General features: G+C 44.9%; 1 protein-coding gene across 1 annotated transcript; it reads right to left on the minus strand.

Annotated features, from left to right (window-relative positions):
• Positions 1–126: 126 nt before the first annotated feature.
• HMGXB3 (HMG-box containing 3) lies at positions 127–19445 on the minus strand. The gene is made up of 20 exons (XM_057376033.1): positions 19192–19445; positions 18378–18525; positions 17774–17948; positions 16782–17345; positions 16034–16132; positions 14382–14513; positions 11969–12384; positions 11507–11673; positions 11118–11215; positions 10441–10539; positions 9764–9913; positions 7841–8142; positions 6348–6475; positions 5642–5773; positions 5202–5386; positions 4518–4737; positions 3323–3456; positions 2823–2936; positions 2199–2408; positions 127–1487 (listed from the first exon to the last, which is right to left on the minus strand). Exons 2-20 carry the CDS (start codon positions 18521–18523, stop codon positions 1017–1019), a joined length of 3942 nt encoding a protein of 1313 aa, XP_057232016.1. The 5' UTR covers positions 18524–18525; positions 19192–19445; the 3' UTR covers positions 127–1016.
• Between the last annotated feature and the right edge of the window lie 3653 nt (positions 19446–23098).

Genomic DNA, 23098 nt, shown 5'->3' on the forward strand with positions numbered 1-23098 from the left:
ACAAAACAACCTGGGCAGCAGGAGACTCCTCCAACCCCCAGAGCACTGTGACAACATGGGCAGGGCATGTCACTCTGTGACACCTGACAGAGTGGTGACATTGCACGTGTGAGTGCAGCTCTCCCAGTTTAACCATGAGGGTGGAATATGGAACCCTGCTCGCTCTGATGACACTGCATTCATTGTTCCTCCTTGATCCCACAGAGTGTTTGAGTGTCCTTCCCCTCCCCACAGCCACCCCCTTGCACAGCAAACTGTCCTCCAACCCCTTGGCTGCTCTGGGGCTCAGTTCTTTCCTTACCACAGACAACACATTGCACTCACTGTACCTTTTGGCTTCTAAATTATTAGTGCTCATGTGAAGGRACAAACAACTCTAGAAACTTCCTCAGCCAAAGCAATCTCAATCCTGAACCCAGGAGTGCAGCCTCCAGGGAGACTCCCCAGATTCAGCAGGTTGAAGCAGCACAGCTCCTCCTTCTCCAGACTCCTTGCAGCCAATGCCTATGAGAGCTCTGCAAGAYTACCAAGGCAGGAGTCACTATCCTAAATTCACTTATTCAGAATGTTTTGGGGGAAATCTTTGCAGCCATCTAACTTTCAAGCCTGGTCCCACACCCCCAGCCCTGCCACCAATAAGCACAAAGAAGTCAGCAAGCAAGATTCAGAATTAAAAAACCTGTATGGGCTTGACCACGCATACTCCCTGCTACCAGCAACACCTCTCCCTTCTCCAGCTGCAGGGAGGGCAACATCCCACAGCCCTGAATAGGAGCAGGTCCATCACATGCCTTGGGAGGCAGTTGCAGCCTTCTGCAAGGGTATGACAGACCCATGCTCGCAGCAGCTATCACGATGCTATGGAAGCACAGAGCTCTTTGGTCAGTAACAGCAGTCAAAGCCATCAGCATCACATCTCCAACCTGTAAAAATAAACTCTCAAGCCAGACAGATGCAAAAGCTGGCTCAGCCTACCCATCCACACAACCAGAGCAACCAACAAGCTATTTTGTTACTCAGCAACCTCTATCCTCCTSCTGCTTCTCCTCTTCATCCTCTTCTGTTTCTGTTTTGATCTGGGCCACCCCGAGCCGGTAGAGCGCGTCACGGATCACCACCTCCCCCGGCTGACAGCTCTGCACGATCTCCTGGATCTGCCTGTTGACGATTTCCCTGCTGCTGAGGAAGTCCATGAGGCGGTTGTAGAGGTAATAGTGCGTGGGGTTCTCGAAGGTGATGGGCCTTTGGCGGACGTTGCTGGTTTTGCTGTCGTTGATGGCGGCGATGATGGCGCYGTAGGGCTCCAGCTCCCGGCACAGGGAGATGCTGTGGTGCCGAGCCGTGGGGTCCCAGGGACTGCTCTGCTCTGAGCCCGTGTGGACAACTCGGCGAGTGGATGACTTGGTGATTGGGTGCTGCAGGGAGTGCTCAGCCACCGTCATGTCTACGCTGTAGTGCTGGTCCAACAGTTCAGGACAGGACACRTACTGGGGGASAAACACACACACACCCACCAGGTAGAACAAGTAACCTCCCCACAGCTGAGAAGACAAAACTACTGGCTGGCCAAACTCCAACCAACACTACAAGCCAGGGCAGAGGGAGGGTTAAACGATCCAGGCTTCCCTGTAAAGCCACAACGGTGGCCTGTACACTCCCTCCTCACTTGTATGCCCTCAGATAATCCCAAGGCACTAGGAACCAYCTTTTCTCCCACTTCTCAAGGAATAGCAGCAGTTTGGAAAGTGAGYTGCTGTGTCAAAATAAGTGACGTGCTCCAAAGTTCGTGATCTGAACTGTTACAGTGCATTCCCAGCACAGCTCTTCCTATTAAGGAAAATTAATCAAACACAATGCCTCAGGCARTACATAATACATTCTGCTATGCTTAGAAGTGATACACTGCCAAAGTTTAAATCAGGAGACACTTGTCAGGTCAAATTCACCTCTGKCAGTGTTCAAGGCCAGGTTGGACAGGATCTGAGCAGCCTGGGCTGGTGSRAWGTGACCATGCCCATGGCACGGGAGTGAACTGKATGAGCTTTAAGGGCCCTTMCAACCCAAATCAYTCTGTAATTCTATSAAATTRTCTTGAGGCACAATGCAGGTTACATATGGCAGRGGGCAGTTAATTTTAAATCTCCCTYGAAACTTTTCCAYACTGGACTGGCACAGCAGAGAAYAARGAMATAACTAACCGTTGGAGGTTCCATGGGGTCAGAGAAGCAGCCCTGGTTCTTCCCCCACATCTGGGAGGTCAGGCCAGGCCAGCAGAGGTCTGCACAYAGTGCCACTGAAGAGGCTGTATCAACAACATACACTGGAGGCCAGTGACGTGAAGATACCAACAAATCCACRTGATCCCGGGCATTTTCTCCTCTTACTATGTACTTGGACCCACACACAACCTGGGGAAAAAAAAAAAGGATTAACATCAGCAGCACAATAAAACTGAAAATTTACAGCAAAAAAATCTAGCCTTAAAAAAATTAAGCTTCCTTTCCAGCATTCCAGATTTTAGAGTAACCAGACAGCTACTTTCTCTAAAGATACTCTGCTTCCTCCTCATACACATTCACTTGATCTTGTWCAGGAAGAGACAGTTTTAAACTCTGCCTCAGTAGCAACATTAAAATCAGGTTTCAGATCATGAGATCTCCTGAAGGACTGCTCATTCTCCAAGCCACGAGGAACATGTTTCATTCCCAAGGCTCAGAGAAGACCATTCCATTGCTTCTATCCAATAAGGAAGTTCCATGCTGGTTAGTCAAATAGTGCATAGCCAAGGAAGGAAAAAAAATTGTAGTTTCATCCTTCCTTACCTGATGTGGACACACTTTGTAGATTTTCCCTCCTGTGTGATGAGCAGGTGGTGACATGCTTGTCCCATTCTGTACAAACTCATACAGAGCCAGGAGGGAGTAGCAGAGCTCTTCCTAGAAAAGACAGAGCCCAGAGAAAGTGGCTAAAATTAACAGACTCCTGCAGAGAGGGAAAAGGCTGCATGCAAGGTCTCCCAAATCCTAATTTGCACTTCATCCAATAACTTCCTAATCCCACACTCAGMGCCATGAGGATGACAAGCAATTACACAATGCTGAGCTAGTGACAAAGTAATTACAGGCTTCCTTTCTTCTAGCCCACAMAGGTTCAATTTATTTCACCATGTGTAAGTTATCCCATAACCTGMTGGCACCCATCCCTGCCCTTGGTGCAGTGAAATGAGAAATTAATTGTCTAGGATGGCAAGAGTGGATGAGGGAAAGACACTGAAGAACAGCTCCCCTCCTGCAGGCTTGTGTGCGGGCAAACAAGCCATTACCTTTGTRTGTGATGCCTCCCAGGGGATGCCACACTGTGTCAGAAAGCTCTGCAGCTCTTCCTTACTGTAAGAGTTTATCAGCTCAGGTCTGAAGACTTCTTCCTGCAGGAGCCTCACCAAGGCACTCCCATTACCTGCAAAGGCAGGAAACAAGTCTCACCACCCATTCTCAGGAAGGGAAGTTACCAAAATAATTTCCTATGAAAACTACAGAACATTGCACAACCCACGGCCAGCCCGAGAAAGCTGTGAACAGTTCTACTTGCAAAGCGCGTCACAGCCCACACTTGTCTCGAGCCCTGCACTGCTGAGGTCACCAGTCTGAGCCCAGCAGAGCTGCAGACTCCATAAACACTTGTCTATCCTGTCATCTGTAACCTTTAAACGACTGACGTGARGATAACCAAGTGAAGAAGGGCAGAGATAAATGTGACTGCAGCCTTSGGACTGAGCTGCTCCWGGCTCAGCTTTCCCATCTCCCTGGYTCTTTCTCTGGAGCTCCACTTCCACAAAAGCCCACACTGCTCTTCTGCAGCCCAAGTCTGAAACAGCTGCAGACCTGTCTGCAAAGTCATCTCACACACTTGTTAAGCATGCAAAGCCAGTTTTCTTATACCCAATACCTAAATTCTTAAGGGAACCAGGTGCTAACTGATCTTAGCTCWCATACATCTGAGCTTATTCCTCTCACTGTTTCCTGTTCCATGCAGTCAGYAGGCAGTGGATATACTGAAGATTGACAACTCTGTTCAGGACTAGCACACCACTTTCCTAGYCTTTTCTCAAGTTCTGTAAAAGCTTATTTCTTTATTGAGATTGTAACACCAAACTCTGCCTGTAACTCCCCCAGTCCAAGTATCAGTCTAACATGAAACAAACACTGACTGGCATTCAAGATATSCATACATCCCTCTGCAATCAGACCCTATCTCATTTGAGGTGTAATGCCCTCATGTCTTCCACATCTCAAATGCATCAGAGCCCACCAGTGCATCCAAACTTCACAGGACAAGCCAAGCCTCAAGCAGCCAAGTAGCCTGAGAACAGCTGAAATCATCCCAATGTTCCATCTTTTCTCAGCACACATAACTTTTAAAGTGTCATGAAATCAGTAATTTTTAACTTTAACCATCACCAGGACTGAAGTCACCAACATATCAAGCACTCTCTTAGTAAGTACAACCTGAGCCATTACCTGGCACTGGCTGTGCATGCAGGTTCTTGTCCTTCTCYGTATTGATCACCATTGCCCCTCTCATCAATGGCGGGAAGAAAGGAGCAACAATAGAGGCATCAAACTTTGTGATGGGGATGCTAGAAGGAAAAGCCACYTGCTCAATCACCTCTGTCTCCATTGTGGACCAAAAGTCTTCTACATTCACTTCATTCGATGGCAAGTATTCAGGCCAAGTAAACTACAGAGAGCAAGAAACACAGTGGTCAAATACATTAATCACAATTAATTTGACAGTTTTGTGTCAGTCTCACTCAAAGCATGAGGACTATCCAGGAGAGTGCTCAGCCCAAATCCAACAAGATGCTTTCAGTCTTCTAAAGCTTCCCACAATCACTTTTCACTGGGTAAGACTCAAAATTTCTCGTATTTGACATAAAAGCCAGACATGCTACATTCTCCTCCTAGGAACAAAAGCTGTGGTYCAGGGACAGAGGATCTTGCTTTCCCTGAACTATGCATCAACATCTCTAAGAGGAAGCACAGGCATCACTGCTTCAGCCACATCCTCTTGTCAGGCATCAGCAGAAAACCACTCAAAAGAGTCTCATGTACTTATTGTGCATCACAAAGACCAGAGTCAGAAAAAAATCATTATGATCTCTTTTAAACACAAACAGAATGCGAAGTATGAGAAAAACCTACCTCTATGTTTTTCAGTGCCAGGACGTTTTCTGTATTCCTCTGGGCTATTTCCACCTTGGGGGTTATGCCACATATTCCACAGATCATATCATTGTAATCCCGGACTGTCAGGCATTCAAAGGCCCAGTAACCATTGCACAGCAGCTCCTGGAGCTGACTCTGCTCATCAGGACTCAGGCTTTTTTCTGAAAGGACAACATGTCACTGTTACAGTTTTCACTTCCTAGAGCCAGTGGAGAGGTAGTAGGGCTCTCCTATACAGGATAAAATCAAACCTATAATCTAGAGAATTGTTACAAACAAGCAGTCACAGAAGTACTGTTTGGTTTAGGAAGTGATTTAATAGAAACATACCACACTAAAATAGATGAGGCTTGCCTTTTTATAACCTAACATCAGCAGGTCACATGTTATGGTAAAAAACAAGAAGGAAAACCCACCGGTTTGCTCCTGGACAGAGTCAAGGATATTGGCAACAGCCACTCTGGGATCCTCTCCAAGCTTAACGTGGTTTCGGATTGCAAACAGAAGATCCAAGCTCACTAACAATTTGTTACCCACATTGAAAAGGCCTGCAGTTAAAACAAGACAGTTATTGTCTCTAGGGTTCCAGATCTTCCTCACAAGGAAATATATTCCTTACTGAAACACAACACACTCACGTGAGTACAGTTCAGAGAATAATGGAAACACAAACAGTGCTTCTGCCCCTCTGAAGTGCCCAATTCCTTGCTGAAAGATGAGCCCCTTTCACAGACTTGTCTTTGAATTTAAAAAGCGACAAGGAACAGCAGCCAATCCATCTCCTCACTAGGCAGCACTGAGAAACAGCGCTCTCCAGAGATATCTCTGACTATGGTCTCAGGGGGTGCCTTGCAGAATTCAACTTKCATACAGARGAGAYCKACACCAGTGAATCAAGGCAAGGTCYTCCTCRCCAGAATATTCAYAGGTTTGCACTCACAAATATAGATTTACTTGCAGAATAAGCAGAATCAATTAAAAAAAAAACTCAAATTTAGTACACTGGGGAAGGGAACAAGCAAGTTTTTCTTTGCCTGGACAATGCCCTGACACAATCCCAAGAGTTCCAAAGGGTTCAGGCTGTAGTCGTGCTGTAGGTTGGTATGCTCACAACTTTCCTACCTGTGTAAATGTCAGTGAAGCTATGGAGGGCCAGACACTGCAGGTTCAAGCATACTTTGACCTGAGCTGTAACCACCTGTAAMCGATTGGCTGTCAGCAGCCAGCACTCCTGAGGACCGGCAAGGGAACTGCAACACACAACAAAAAAAACACTCTGAGTGAAGCCAGAGTGAAGGGTTTTTTTTTTTTTAGCCCAGCCCTTCAGTAACTTTAGACATTCTAGTTGACAGGAGTTCTTTAGTATGTAAATCTAAKCCAGTTCACCACATCATTTCACACCAGGAAAAGTTACATTTTAAAATAGATTTCCCTGGCAGAGAAAGGTCACTGGTCACATTCTTTTACCAGCACTACAGCATCCCTCCAGCTCCACACAGGCTGGGCACATACTATTGRAGAGGTGGAGAAAACCTATGGCTCCAGCTGCCCTGTGAGAAGTGTCTGTCCCATTGCTGTGGTGATCAGTAACATATTCCACCTGACAGCCTGTCCCAGCACASAGAGACCCAGAAAGGTCTGGTCCTCTACAGTGCAACTGCCAACAGGGAAGTTCAGACAGAAGAGTGCCAGTGGCAGAAATATTGCTGTCCACAGGAGAAAACGGGAATCAAAGCCAAAGTCACCTCCCTCCCACCGGCAGGGCTTCAATTAGAGCCTTTGCAGACACATGGGAGAGTCCCACATGCAGAGCACTGCAAAGCAGCCAGGCACAGACAAGGATTTACAATGCACAGGTTGGTACATCCGAAGGTGAGGGACAGGGTGGGAGATTGCACTGTTCTGAAAAAACTACAGAGCATAAAAAGTTTCTCTTCTGGAAAGACCTCAATTAGATCAATTAGCAAACATCCATCATTTGTTATCAAGGTGTTTTTTTTTTGCGGAAAAAAGAAACACAACATTAAACTCCCTGACATTTTGCTGTGGRAAATATTTTAGATCATGCTTTCAGAAACAGGAGGATGTCTAGCAGACTCAGTGAGGAGATATCCTACAGGCTTTCATACAAATCTGGTTAAGGAAATAACCTRTGCACTGGGAGTTTCTGTAAATCCTCCAGGTTTCAATTTGCATATTTTTTCCAAGAAAGGATTCACTCACRCACACACTAAGAAACGAATGGAATGAAAACATCATAAACAGAAAGATCCACACAGGAAATATTCAGATCAGGGAGAGAGAGAAAAGGGAAATCACATAATGCACATCTGCAAACCCAAAAGTTTTCCTTTCCCAGCCTCAAAGCATTAGAACGGAAAACAAAAAGGGGATGACTAATGAAAATGCTCTGTTTCAATAATAAAAAAGTTACATCTAGACTTAGCTGTTACTCTTTGATCCTGCTAAACTCTTTCCACACACATTTAGCCTATTCAGTGTCACTTTCACCAGCTTCACTACCAGGGGCTAAAGCAAATATTATTTCAAGCAYGCTTGAAACAAAGAAAATCAGCATGAGGTTGAAAGAGGCAAAGTCCAGAGCAGAATCTTACTTGTGTCCCCCTTTGAACAAGGGGCTGTTGCAGAGCAGGCACTGCACACATGGAGACTCGTAGTAGTTGGACCAGGATGTCTGCTCGATGGTCACTGTCTCCTCACTCACGTTGGACAGGAAGACCCGGGAGCTGTTGAGCTCRTGGATGAGGGTGAAGATCTCTGCCAGCTCCGACTCATTCTCGGGGATCTGCATCACCTTGCGCAGCAGCTGCAGCGTGGATTGACGCTGGATTTCCTTCTGGGATGGCGTYAGGGGCTCGCTGGTGTTCAGCACATCAGACTGACCTGGACTGACCTCCTAGAAAGCAACATATCCAACTAGGCAGGCATGGGGATGAAATATTAAGAAGCCCAAAGAAGTCACAAAAGACAGCAGACAAATGGTAACCTTTACACTCAGTGAACTTAACTTCTACTCTACTACTSAATCATTGACTCCACACAGGATCTTCAAGCCCAAATTACTTCAACAAAAATACTTACTACAGCCCAGCCCTTCAGGAACTCCTACACTACCAGATTGGCCATTAAACTGGAGTGTTAGTGCAGGGATTGGGAATCAAGGTGAGGATAGCCACCAACAGGTMTATAAACACTCATCACTTCAACCCCCACTCATCACTGGTTTTCTCCACAGGTTATCAGGCTCAGGGAAGCCTGCACGCCTCTCCAGAAGCTGGAGGAGACAAATACTACACGAGAACTGAGGGCTGTGATATACAGAACATACTAATCAATAACAATTAATCAGCTACTCTACCCTTCTCCAACTCACACATGCTGTCACAACAAAATGCACAAGCACAACAGAACCAAACTCCAGATGTCCCAGAAGAACAGAGAGAGCACAAACAGGCTGATGTTTAATCACTGAAACTCTTCTGCCAGTGTTTCAACCTRGTTTTCTGACTAGTCTGGCAACGAGATAAAGGATCAGACAAAAGCCCAGAGACAACAACGAACTGTGTGACAGGAATGTTAAACACATCTAGAACTAGAAAATGAGAAAAAAAATTAAATGAGGAAGAGACAAGCCACATGCCTCTCAGAATGCAAGCTGAGCTAAGCACACTGCTGTTCCTTACACAGCTGTTTGTGTGTTTCACACAGGCCATCTCCGTTTGTTTGTGCTTCTGAAGAAAAAAATACAAAACCACTAAACAAAGTTCTGCTCTTCAAAATAAAAAAAGGCAAGTGGATGAGTCACATTACTACAAAGACTAAAATTTTTTCTATATGCTGAGTAGGCATTTCAACTATGAGCAGAAAAACTCCTTTTTTCATTTACTTTTTTCAAAAGATGACAATTCAGTATGAGAAAAGCTAACCTTTGAGACTGCAAAGGCAAAACAAAAAAAAAAAGAAAACCAGAATTAATTACATCCACACAGAACAGCAGACAACTGAAAACATATTTATACATCTGAAAAAAAAAAAACCCTAGAGCCAGAAATAAATTCATGTTGGAAGTAAGTTGCTCTACAARCCCTTAAAAACAGGAAGCTCTAATACAAGATGTACTAACTTAACTGACACTRCCTCCAAACTGCTCACAAAGCAGAGCATACTTGGGAGTTTCTTGATGAAGCCTGAAGTTCAACAAAGCTGACACAGCAATAATGTGACTTCAGGGTTGATTTTCCCAGAATGTACTGACACAACAGAAAAATTTTAAAGTTAAGGAGACACCCAGTGGTAGCACTGGGTGTGCTCAGACTCACTCGGCCTAAAGTACCTCCACTACAGGAATTGGAAGCACAAACATCACAGATATTTTAAATAGGAACCATTCCCCTAGAAAAGTTTACCATAATGAAAATTAAAAACAAAACATGTTCCCACAGGCACTTGCAAACTAAGGTATTTCTCTGCCCAGCTCACAGCAGACATTTGATACAAGAAACCAGCATGAACCTTACCAGAGATTTTGCTGTTTTCTCAGTCCTGTCTTTGGCAAGGTTGTACCCACAGCTTGGACAGATGCGTGGCTTGTGCCTGTTTGTATAAACATAACTGCAGGAGGGGTTCTTGCATTTCCCTCTGCCACGTGATGTTGCTAATCCCAAATCCTGAATGACACAAAAGAGATGTTTGCTGACCTTCACTTTTAATAGCTGGACTCAATGATCTTARAGGTCTTTTCCAACCTGAATGACTCTAGAATTACATGCCAACAAGATTCTAAAAAAAGATTATGATACGACTTTTCCCCACTTTATAACATCTTCATTAAAGATCAATAGTAAGCCCTGTCACTTTGCACAGAATCCTTTAACTGGCACTTAAACATTCTGGGGCCAGTTCCCTAGACCAGAAGCACATTAAATTAATTCAGAAACCCCTGATCCTCCCTGCTGAACTGAAAAAGGGGATGGGGATTATGCTTGGACATGAGTTAAAATCCAGCTCTTAACAAGGTCCCAAACATAACTACAAAAAAGAGCACAGGTCTAGAGATTACMTACAAATTACTGATTTTTTCACATTAAAATGAGATATAATTTCTGCAAGTCAGTAAAACASAAGTCCCAGAACATTCTCATCCCAGAGAGGACACTCCCCATGGCAGAAGTCACACTATTTGAAAAATTCTCACCAAAGTTACGGTGCAACTGTACTTGTAGGAAGGRAATATGTCCGGTTTCACCTCCACAACTTTAACCTGAGATGCCCCACTTGCCACAGCACTGTGGAGCTAGAGATTGAAAGCAGAAAAAACAACACCCATGAGACACGTACTACTGAATACATAGATAAATCAGTTATCAATATCGATTAGCATTCCTGCCCCCAAGAAATTAACTAATGTTAATTTAATATCCATAATACCACAAGACACTTTTGCATGCTAAGACATTACAATTCATAACAATTCATTCCAGCATCTTGGCATACTCAGTCCTATTTTACAATTGAAAAGCTCAGTACTCAATATTCCATGTCAGATTATCAAAGCACCAGCAGATTCTGAATGCATGTTCTGGAAATAGCTGGGAGCTTTTCAAATCAACCAGCAGCAGGATTGTCCAAAAGCATCTCTCAGCTCAGTTCCCAYGCTCAGCCACCAAGCATTCATTCCACTACACAGCCATATCATAAAAATTGCCAGTCACAAATCTCATCATCATAAGGCTGCCACATTTTTATGCTCTATTTTTCACTCAGGACATATCACTCACCTGAGAGAAAAAAAAAAAAACAACAAAACAAAACCACAAATAAAACACTCCCCCACAAAAAATATCAGGAAAATAATTTGAATTGAAGAATAACCTTTTGTTCCTCAGCAGTTGGTGGCTGCAAAATTGACTGGCCCAACTGTTTCAGGGTACTGGGCTTCAAGCCTGATGTTCTTACAGGGGAAAGCTTGTCTAGAAGRAGGAAAGAGTTGCACCAGGTTAAATGTGAGAAAACAGGAACTGTTCCTTTCTGACATCTTTGGTAAATGTCACTATAGTCATGTGAGATCTTTCCTCTGAGCTTGAAATGACCCAAGCAGGTGTTTAATGGCCTATTTACTACACTCTCAGGCAGAGACAAAGCGTCTTTCTTCTAGCATAGGCAACCTCTTTTAAAACCTATCTTATTACTGACAGACACCACTTSTACATGGTGAGGAAAGACAACAGCTCCCAAAGCACACCAGAGAATGCTGCTTTTACCAGTACTTGCAAAGGCCTGCCTGCTGCTCGGCTGCTCCGTGCTGGCTTCTCTCCCCACACTGGCTGGAGCAGGCAGAATGGCTCGCATGGGTCTGGCTGCAGCCAGCAAGGAGGGCTTGGSTCTTGGTTTACTCTTTACTTCTTGYCCCTTGTGTGTTGCATCCAYTCTGAAAGACAAGAGCTACAAGTGGAAAAATATTCCATCGATTTATCCTCAGCTTCAGACTCCCTTTTTTCCCTGAATTGTGCTTTATTAGTACACTAATCACAGCTATTGCAATAGAAGGAGAGACAGTGCTAAGGCYGCACAGTGCCCTGTGTCTACAATTTAATTGTCACGTAAAAAAATATTAGTTCTGACGGACGAAGACTCAAAGGAACAATCCTTCAACTCCTTGGACTAGTCCCATGAGCACACAATAGATACCATATGCTTCCATAACACATGGMAAACTGACTCACCCCACCACTGGCTTTTTCACAGAGGCATTTGGACTCAACACTTCAGAAGACGTTGACATCCCCAGCCCTACACTTCCTTTCTCTGCCTGCTCCGAAGAAGCGTCTCCTTGCCGCTGGCTCTCTTGGCCCAGCACCACTCCAACAGCATTTCTCCTGTCTTCAGCAAGGACATTATTTGGAAGAAAGTGGCCCTCAGAGATGATCACTTCCTCCCACTCCATCTCGGGCATCTGCCCTCCAACAGGCACGGCATTCAGCAGCTGGCTGACAGCTTCAGAGCTCTCCAAGGCAGACTTGGAGGAACTCTCACTAACGGCCGTGGGTTCTGGGAGGACTGACTGCTGACCTCTTTTAGCTGCTGGAGTCTTAAGAGAGGTGCCTGAATTTGGCTCAGATTTGCTTTTTGGTGGCTTTTCCTGAAAACGAGGAGAAAATCACATTTCAGAGCTTTCAGCTTTCACAGATAAGCAAGTTCCCTGCACATATGCCGTGTTTCCTTGCAGTCTATTTAATGCTGGATCAAGACAGCAAAATCTTAAGTGTTTAAGCAGTGAATTCTATGTGAGTAGACAGMCAGCAACTCCTACAACAGYAAGRGCCCTGMTAACATTGTATCTGGCCTCTTGRCTCTCTGTGTATTATTTTTAGACAWTGTTTACTTTGAAGAATCAATCTTTCCTAAACTCCCTCAAATATCACCATTAGCATCAACATCACAGTGTCACCCASCACCCTCTGTACCAAGGGCCCACCTCCTACGCTCCTCTTTCATGGCTTCMGCTCTCTGATGCTGTCTATTCTTCTACATTACTGAGGAATCAAAAGGAGTTAAAACAGAGAACTTGCATCTTTTGGATACATGTTTTCAGAAAAGCAAGCATGTGAGCCAGACAGGAAACAAGATTACTTAGGAAATTTTTTTTATGTTAAGAATGTTACTTCCAAGACTAAGGCTACAGAAGTCATTATACAATGAACACTGAAYTAGTAATATGCAAAAATATATCATAAATGAAATCCAAGGATTTTGCCATGATGAACACATTTAGTCAGAGTTCACTTCAGGGTTCATATTGAGAAGAAAAATCTCAGTTTAAAAAAAAATATTTTAACCTTTCTAATTAACAAGAAGGTATATATACTTTGTTTCAGTTCTACCAAAGTTAAATGTCAGTTAAAAAGAAACTCCTGGTGCATGTTTTYCTTAAGGCATGACACCATACAAACAAATGGAACTGCAGCAAATCTGTTCCCAGCACTGCAGAGTAAGTCTGAWAGACAAAAAGGAAACTCCCTCTTAAACCTTTCAGCTCTAACCAATGTAGGATTGAACAGAAGCAGACATGCCATGTTCAGGCAGAACCCAGAAATACTTYTTGCATTCAGCCATCTCTCTACCTCAGCAAGTTTACCAAACAAAAGCAAAGATGTCACCATCACTATTTGTACCCTACCACACAGGAAGCCCAGCMTACAGCTCAAACATCACAGAGTTTGTAAGCTGCCCAAAAGAGTGCTCACCCCTGAATGTTTAATGGATCCAGACACAAAACAAAAGGTTCAGAAAAAAATCCATACAAAGCCACTGAATGTCAATGCCAATTTTCACAATGAGAACATCCTTTAAATTGTGCCTGTGGAGTCTTATTTCAGACAATGCACATCTGTTCAGAGCTGACTAATTATCAGAATAATGCCAAGGTTTAAGGATCAAGTGAGTTTTGCTGTACACAGCTAGTAGAGATGCCAGTAACTTAAGCAGAGTAGGTACCATGTGGAGAAAGACTTTTCCACTCAGAGAAGCTTTACAAGACCTGGAAATTTCCTTCCAGCCAGAGGTCAGAACATCATGAACGATCAGACACATGGCCATGAGACAACAATACCCAATACACTTCAGCTTCCACTAGATCAATTTTACTAACAAGCTCCTAAAGGATCATACACCTACTAYAGTTGAGAATTCCTCTTTTCTGTTAAGAAAACAATGTTGAAACACCACAGAAAACTAAATTTGTAGAAGAATTTCAAACGCAGATATGAGTTACCACATAACAAACTGCTGAGCTTAGCTAGGGCTGTAACAAGAACAGGCAACACCTTCCAGTCACAGGAACTGTGCAGGCAGAGGGCCAGAATGTGTGTCCTCTCAGTGAGTTACCAAATGCAGCCCCATCTGTTCTAACAGATACAAGAGCATTTTTACCCAAAGTGTGGTGATTTCAGGTCTCACCTTGGCCAAGTGTCCTCTGCAATGCTGATTTGCTCTAGCACATGCACTGGAATACAAGTGCAGGGATCAATTTTGGTGTATCTAACCTCCTGTGCTAGATCTACAACTCTAGAAGTATCACAGGCAGTCACAAAAACTGCACTTTTTTTGAAAAAGTCAGGAAAAGAAAGACAAATTTACCTTTGGGATCCATTTCCCTCCCAGGAAGCTCCCGCACATSGGGCATTTTGGTGGCTTATGCCTGGTGACGTAAGTGAAGGARCAGCCAGGATTGGTGCAATTTCCATGTCCCCTGCGAGTATAGGTGGTTGTCTGAAACAAGAAGTGTCAAGAATTTCTCTACAGACCYGAAAACCACAAAGCTGTGCTGATCACTCCCTTTTTCCTCATAAGCACTTTACAAATGTTATTTGGCAAATCACCAGCCTTCCACTATTATTCATTTTACAGAACAACAGCCACACAGCTGGGTCAGGGTGAGTCAGCACCATAACTGCTCCAAGTCTGAATGCTCAGACTACACAACAGCCTCTGGTATTACCAGAATTCAGTTCAACCTGCAGAGCAGAGATGAACAATGCACATAACCTCCTGGAGAAGCTAATCTTGCATTTACAGTGATACAACAGCTCTTTTTGCGTACAAAAAATCATAGTAAGATGGTACAAAAACGATTCAAACAACAATCCACAGGGTGATTTGATTAACACTCATGACAACAGAGCAACAAGCCTTGAAGACAAGCACTCATGATGCAGAGACAGTTTTGTCAGTAATTTGTTGCTGTATGGGCCAGTCAAGTACTCCCTGATCCTTCCCTGTAATTTGCTCTGAACTAGTGAAACACGAGCAGCATCACCAGGCACTATTTATACAAACAACTAAAGCAGAACCTGTCATCTCTGCCAGGACAACTGCAACAACACAYTGAGTTTTTGTCAGCACAGCACTTCCCTATATCCTGTTCTCAACACTCCCAAGGGAGCTGTTGTACTGTAACTCCCTAACTAGGTACAGATTTTTTTTCTAGAAATGCAAGTGCTGCTGTCAAAGAAATGAGTCAATTTAGGCCAGCTACTTCTCAGGAACAAAAACCTGAGGTATTTCCATTCTCCCCGAGACAACTGGAAGAGCATCACACTATGCACCACTATAAATATCTGCAGTGTTCCACCAGCTGGGAGCATAGAGAACCTGGAAAACAGGATTTGATGCTAGCTTATATAACAGAGCTGCAGTACTGACTGTACAATGAGGTCCCAAAATGACTATGAAAACACAGGTGGCTGGAGTGGTTAGATTGGATAAATAATACTGTTCTCCCTCATGCAATAGGCCACACAGCCTTTCATATGGCTTCTCAAAACTTTTGGTCACTGCTCCCCTCCTGTCATGTGGCCARAGCAACTGCTTTGGAGTTCACGTTTTCCTGTCATAACAGTAGATTCTTGCCCTTAAATGGATGGACACTGGCTTTTTATGAAGACAAATATGCATCCAAGTAGTGGATGTAGATGGCAACACAGAAACAGCTGTTGGCCAGATGTGTTGCAATAGCTTTATCTACTCCACCTGTTTTCAAAAATTCCCTGAGGAAAAAGGCAGCAGAAATGGGCCCCTGTAAGACACTGTAGAAAGTCAGACACCCCCTTAACCTATGCAAGACATAACACCAGGGACATGAAATATAACAACTGATATGATGACTCCAAATTGGATTTCCTTTAAAAACTGAACCATGAGCAAATCCCTCCCACTCTAACTTTTTTAAGACGAATCTACAATAATACATCCAAACCTTTACATACCATACAAGACTCTGAATTTCTTACCAATTTAATTGATGCTGGGTTCTCCACAACAGAATGAGCWGGCAAAGGTAACATAATAAATTGTGTTGCAGGTGTGGAGGAGCTACTCTCTTCAGCATCCTAAAATGAAGTCAAAGGGAAAATACATGCAGAAAACAAAAGACATGGTGACCCATATCCCTCCCTCTCATGAASATTAATATATCTTAAGGACTAATGAGACCAGAACACAGGAGCAACCATTTCAAAAACAATGGCCTTACCAGAAATACTCTGGAAATTACCAAAYTCCTCACACCTTGAAATTGAAAACAAGTCTGTGAAAAGCTGGATTCTCTAAGGTTTTCTATGCCTGATCCCTAACAGCTTAARAGGACACCCYTCAACCTCTCAGCAACCAGGAAAAYAGCTATCAGGAGCACAGCAGYAGCATTTTTTCTCACCAAAATCTTGCAGCGCAACTGCAATACTGGCACTGGAACCAAATTACTGGCACTGCAATACCCCAAATATTGTTATAAGAAACAATTAATTAAAACTCAGGCAGTCATGTTAAGATACTACTGATAGAAGCACATGTCTGAGTCGATCTACAAGCACAGACAACTCAGTCATGGAGTTACTTTTGTATCACTGATTACAAAAGTTTCTGTTTCTCTCAGCACTGAGCATCAACAGGCTGGGCAATACAAGATCTCAAGTAAAATGTGAGAAACAGCACTCAAATGTTTCAGGTGAGACCCTGGCAGGAGTCAAGGGAAAAACTTACCCTCCCAGTCACCACGGTCACCACAGACACCCCATCAGGCACCTGGGGACGGGCCACAGCGATGCTCCCATTGGAGATGTCTGTGGAGCTGCTAACCAGAGTCTCCTCAATAACCACCCGGGCTGTCTGGTACGGCTGTCCTTCTATTTCCAAAGAAGCCTCATCCARGAGGATATCTCCAGCCACTTTCTCTGTCACTGGCCCAACATAATGCGAGAGAACCTCGGAGGTAACAGCTTCTTCTGCAGCCTCAGGCTGGGCAAAGGCTGCCGTGTCCTCTGCCAGCCCCTCGATGGCAATGCACTGCTCTGAGACGCCAGCCTGGCTGCAATCCACGGAAAGGATGCTCTGCACAGTGTCACGGGACACGCTGGTGACATTCCTGGGAGCCGCCAAGCCTTTGGATGCTGCCGGGGTCTGTGTCACGCACAGCTCCAGCGCCTGCCTGCTCCTGTCTTCCTGAAGAGTGSTTTTGGGAATAATTATATAATCAGAGCGAGGAAGAATCTTCCGGAAGCCTGGAATGTCAGGGACGACTGTGGTTCGACTGGATGCCTTGGAGTTCTGTAGGCAAAACCAGAGGATGGATTAAATGAGTATGGAAAAAGGAAGAGACTCAGTTCTCAATCTATTTTAGTGCCTAAGGTTCTAACAGTTTCCTGAAGTAGTTTGCTGGGAATTTCTCYCCATGACAGAGCCTGCAGAATCCCTCTCAGACCTGGTTTTATCACCCACTTTACCATCACTCACTCTGATGACAGGACACAAAAATAACTGCCTTGAGTGGGTACCAGACATATCCATCTTGGATTTCAAAACATTCTCTTTTGMCTGAACAGAAGGCAAAGGCAAGAGGCAGTGGTCTCACACAGCTTCTTTCCAGGCTGCTCTGAGCAGGGATATCTGCAGTTAAACAACTCTCCCACACAGTAGTAGGTAAGCAGTAAATGCCTCTCCTCAGCAGCCAAACAACTTCCAGAAAGACAACTCACCGGGTCCAGTCCCTCTTTCTCTAGCTTGGCTTTCTCCAAGTAGTAGCCCTTTTCAGCCACACTGAGCAACCTCCAGCTCTCACTGATCTTTTTGTTGATTTCAGATTGAGGGAGGTGTGGAAGCTCTTGCTGTACTTTCAAGTAAATATCGTAATAGTAGAGAAGATAAGCAGATCTAAAACACACCAAGAAATCGAAATATTAAGGTCATTCTACATAAATTCCTTGGGGAAAAATAAACCCATAAAGTTTAGGTTTGTCTCAAGGTCATGTGACAAGCAAGTCATATTTACTTTTATTTGTAAATGCATTTTTTAACCAAATGAAAACTCTCTAAAGAGAACCTCTGAAGAAAAAAAGAGAACCTCTGAGGAAGAGACTAAGGTGAGTTATTCTGGGGTAAACAAGCCCTAAACTGAGCAACAGTGGCACCTGTAAAGAATGTCAGAGCAGGCCTGAAGTGTCAAGATGTTTCACATATGATAGTTTACACGTTACTACTATGAAATGTTTCAAGCTCACTGCAATGTTCACTCATGTCAGAAACAAAGGAAGCTGCTCCCACACCCTACACAGGAGCTAAATGAAGTCAGAAAGAACTTACCGAGGCTTCTTGGTTTTTTCTCCTTGATCACCAGTACTTTTATGTTTCTTCTTCTTCTTGGATGGTACCGGTGATGTGTAAGTGTAAGTGCTCTCTATTTCCTCCATCACCACCGTTACCTCAGTGCCATCATAGGGAGCCTCCATGGCTAAAATACAGATTCTGTTAAGCTTTTGCCCAGTTTTACAACCTATCTCCCACCAAACAGCACTTTTAATCACTTTAGTAAACTGACAGTACTGTTGGTATCTAAGTATAACTCTAATTAAACCAAGAGAACTACATGCTCTGTATTTATCTGCTTTTAGAAAGAAAATTCTATAACCGTAATACCATCAGTTCAAGGCAGCCACACTGCAGCTGCACTTTGAGAACTGCAATTCCACGGGGAACTCTCAGGTAAGTTTGATGCTCGAGAAAGACTCCTACACCCAGCCAGCAGCGGTCTAGCTACAAGGTGACACATCACGGCCACGCTACAAAAGCAAGGCCAGAGGCTGAGCAAGCAGGAAGCCTCACAACCCTCTTACCCACGGGCAGCTCTCCGGGGCTCCTCGCTGGACAGTGATTGCGGCTCCAGCCTCCGGGGCGATGGGAGGCAGGGAGGACACAGAGATAAGGGCAGCACCGCCTGTGCCCAGTACAGTCCCGGCCCGCACAGCCGGTGATATCGGACGAGCCTCAGGCCGTCACCCCAAGCTCCGTTACCCCGGGCCCCGTCTCCTCCACACCGCCCGAGTCCAAGCGGAGCCGCGCGGCTCCCTCCGGCCCTGTTAAACCTTCCTGCGGCCCGTTCCCAGGTGTCCCCACTCACCGGGCAGCCCCGCGGCCGCGCGCAAGGGCAGGCGCCGAGCGGCGGTCACGTTCCTGCCGGGGCGCGGCGGCGGGGAGCAGGCAGCGCCGGGACCAAGGGCCGGCCGCGCGGGAGGGAGCGTGCAGGCGGGCGGTGCGGGGCGGGCGGGCTGTGCGGGGCGGACCGCCCCGGCATGCTGGGCCGGCTGCGGGCCGGGCCCGAGCGGAGCAGGGCTACACCGGGGCCTCCGCGCCGGGGCCGCCGCCGGAAGTGACCGCCGAGACGGCGTCCGGGGCACGGGAGGGGGCGGGACGGCGGCCGGGAGGGGTCAGTCTTCCTGCGCGTGCTCAGCGAGGAGACAGCGCGCGCGTGCCCCGTTCCCGCCGTTTCGCGTGAGGGCGGGGCGAGGAGGTGGGGCGGGGGGCGAGCAAAACTGCACAATTAACGCTTAATTAGCGCTTAATCAGCGAAGGATGCGAGGTGGCGGCGGTGGGGGTGTGTTCTGTAGGAGGAGCATCGAGTTCTTGCCTTCCTCGGTGCGTGCTCTGTCTTCACGCTTTTCTCCTTTCTGCGCTCCTTGGAGCAGCGGTCCAGGTTTGGCCCTTCCCCTGGAGGAGCGGGGCGGCGCGGGGCAAAGCGCTGCTCCAGGCTCTGGTGATGTAGCCCCAGTAATCTCAGAATCATTTAGTTTAGAGTCCAGCCTATAACCCGACATCACCCTGTCAAACAGACCACGAGTGCCACGTTCAGTCTTTCCTTAAGCATTGCTAGGGACGGTGACACCACATCCTTGAGTGGCCCATTACAATGTCTAATCACGTTTTTTTGTGAAAAAAAATCTGTGCAGCGTGGATTACTAGGGAAATGTGAGTCAGAATATAATACTCCTACCACTAAAGAAGCCACATACTAATGAATACAGGCTAGTACAAGATCTCAGAGCTATTAATAAAAATAGTTTTCCAGGGAAATCAAAAGCAACATAACCAGTAAGAATACAGCTGAAACCTGACTGGTAAGGCAGAAAAATKAGCCTTAAAAACTAGAAGCTAGTAAAGGGTTAGAAGAATTAATTGCTACGTTTGCGAACAAATTGTTCTTGATATTCAACCTGAGCTCCCCTGGAACAGCTGAAGACTGCCCTCTTGTCATGTTGCTGATTATGTGACTATGATACAGATGTACATAATTTAAAAAATTAATTCCAAAAGTTTATTAAAACAATTAATTGGTAAAGTTGTATAATTTCCAACAGTTACCTGGGAATAGAGGGTGACCCCTACTTGGCTCCTGTCAGGACTTATAGAGAGAGATAAGGTCACCCCTGAGCCTCCTTTTCTTCTGAACACCCTGGTGATGAGGCAGGAGTGATAACCAGAAATCCAGCTGGAAATCCAGGGAAGCTCAGTGCTGGGTGTAAGGGCCAATGCCATGTCACTGTGCCATGAGAGCTGTCAGAGATGTCCCTATGGGAAACAGGGAATCAGCACAGATCATGTCACCACTCCAAGTACTCACAGGACTTTTGGATCCCAGAATTTCTTTATCAGCATTTCTGTCTTAGTTTTGAAGGCTAAAAGGTTCCATGCACAAATTGTTTTCTTGGGTTCCATGAGCATTATGACTCAGTGTTTTACTCCCCAGGAAACAAACAGCCCCATTAGGCTCTCTACCCACAACCCTCTTCCTTTGAACCTTTTGGAAMGCAGGATATTGTGCAGCAATTAGTTGAACACATTTTTCAAATTACACATTTTGGCTTTTTTCTGTATTCATGTCTATTTCTGCGMTTTACATCATGGCTTCTAACTTTAGATGAATGTAAACCACATCTATGTCGTGCCTCATCTGATTGTGGAGGAGCAGAAAAAGGGCTCCTCTTGCCGAGTMAGTCATTAATAAAGCCCACAAAACAGTGATATGACAGCCAGTATTAAATCTGCAAATGGTTATTTACTCTCCTGAAGTCCTGCAGCCATTTCTGTACTCTGTTAGTTTTTATTTGTGATAATTGGAAGCAAACTGTCTGTTCTKCATCAAACATTGCGTGGCTCCATCCAACCCCAGTGCTTTTCTAAAGCTCCATACTTTTATTCAGATCAATACACAACAACTAGAATTTTCTAGAAATTATTACTTAGCCAAATATTTGAGACAAAATGGCTGGTTGACTTTGCAGGACTAATGAACAACTGAAAACAATAATTTAAGAGAAAAACACTTGAAGGAAAGTAGTCATGAGAGACTACTTGGAGAAGTTCTGACGACATGCATGCTATCAATGGCATTAAAAACTCAAAATTCTTTCCTAAATTGGACATTTTGACTCCTCTATGGACATTTGCATGGCTTTATCTCAGAAAAAAAAATGACATTAATTGTATGTAACTTAATTGAACTAGACAGTAATGGCACTTTGAGGAACAGGGAAAGCTGCTGTGTCGAGGTGTCTRTTGTAAGGAAGATGACAAAGGGGCCCCCACTGTGCCAGGAGGGGAAAGGTGCTCTCTCCCCAGGACACTTTATCCATCATTACCTCGGGCAATGAAAGGTACAGATGGACATTACACAGGGATCTCCCTCTTCATTTCCCTGACTAAGTACAAAGGCCTCTTTGAAGGAGTTCAAAAGACAGGCAGGCACACAGAGCTGCAGCAGGTACCAGTCTTCACTTCTGAAGAGTTGACTTCAGAGTCTGCTTAAATAGACGAGAAATTGTAACAGATTATTCACCTATTCACTAACAGTTCATCCAGCTCCAGCTCCCCCATCTGCAAAGCCTTCCAATGCTCCATCCCTGCTCCAATTCTGTCACCACAATGTTGTTGTGTGAGTGCTGTGGGGCAGAGTCGTCATTTGGGGTGTGATGTCTCATCATCTCTGTGTCAGCCCCACAACAGCATCAGGTTCCAGGAGGCTTTCATTACCCCATCCCGTGAAACAAAAGTCATGTGGGATTGAGACAGCACAGCAGCAAGGATGAAAACACTGCCAAGGGCTTTGGGGGATCATGTTCCCCATGGAGGTGAAGAGATTAAACCCTATGGGATGTCCTGTAGTAAAGGAGGTGCGGTAGGGGATTTAGGACTAGCCAGGTGGAGCTGCTATAGTCACCAGGGACAGTTTCCATTAGTCCTTCTARGCCRYTTTARACTTCCCTGAGATTTGCTCTGACACTGCACTGGTGGCCGTGGGGTCTTGCTTTCCTTTAAGAGTAAAACCACACTGAACCTGTCCCTCTTGCTCTGCACACATCTGCTACAGCTCCCATGTCACCGTGCCCTCTGTGGACTTTGTGATGACCATAACTGCACAGTATGGCAGCAACAGCCAGAGGACTGGAGATGGAGTATCCATCTGACTATTGAAGGATAAAGGAGCACCTTTCCCTCAGAAGTGGTAAAATGAAGATGTTACTATTTTTAAAATGGCAGCAGTGGAAAGGCAAAAAAGGTGTTTGTTATATTTCTGATGAATTCTGGTCTGTTTGGGAGCTCTTTGCAAGAACAAACATCAAGGATCTTTGAAATGTCAACATTTTCAGTGTTTCTGGATATATACACAGGTTTGGGGGAGTGGGAGTAACCAAACAAAACTTGGGCTTTAAAATATGGCAGTTATTGAACTCACAGCACAAAAGCAACAAGAAAAGGGACCAAAAGTGTTACATTTGATTTAGGCAGCAAAAGATCTCTTCTTGTTTTATCCAAAACAAATATACATTAAACCAATAGAGATATTACACCAACCTCTCATTTAATCTTCTAGGATCATAAAAATTTCAATTTCTCTGTGAGGTTGTTCTAGCCATACACAGCACTTGGGATTTCTGTGTTTATAAAACAAAACCCACCTCTCTCCTTTGAAATTGCTTTGGCTCCTGAGTCGCCTTCCAAGCAATCTTTTCCTCAGCAGGCAAACAAGCACA

The sequence above is a fragment of the Malurus melanocephalus genome, unplaced genomic scaffold, assembly GCF_030028575.1.
Source record: "Malurus melanocephalus ecotype Western Australia unplaced genomic scaffold, MMel_1.1 scaffold_269, whole genome shotgun sequence".
Taxonomy (NCBI): domain Eukaryota; kingdom Metazoa; phylum Chordata; class Aves; order Passeriformes; family Maluridae; genus Malurus; species Malurus melanocephalus.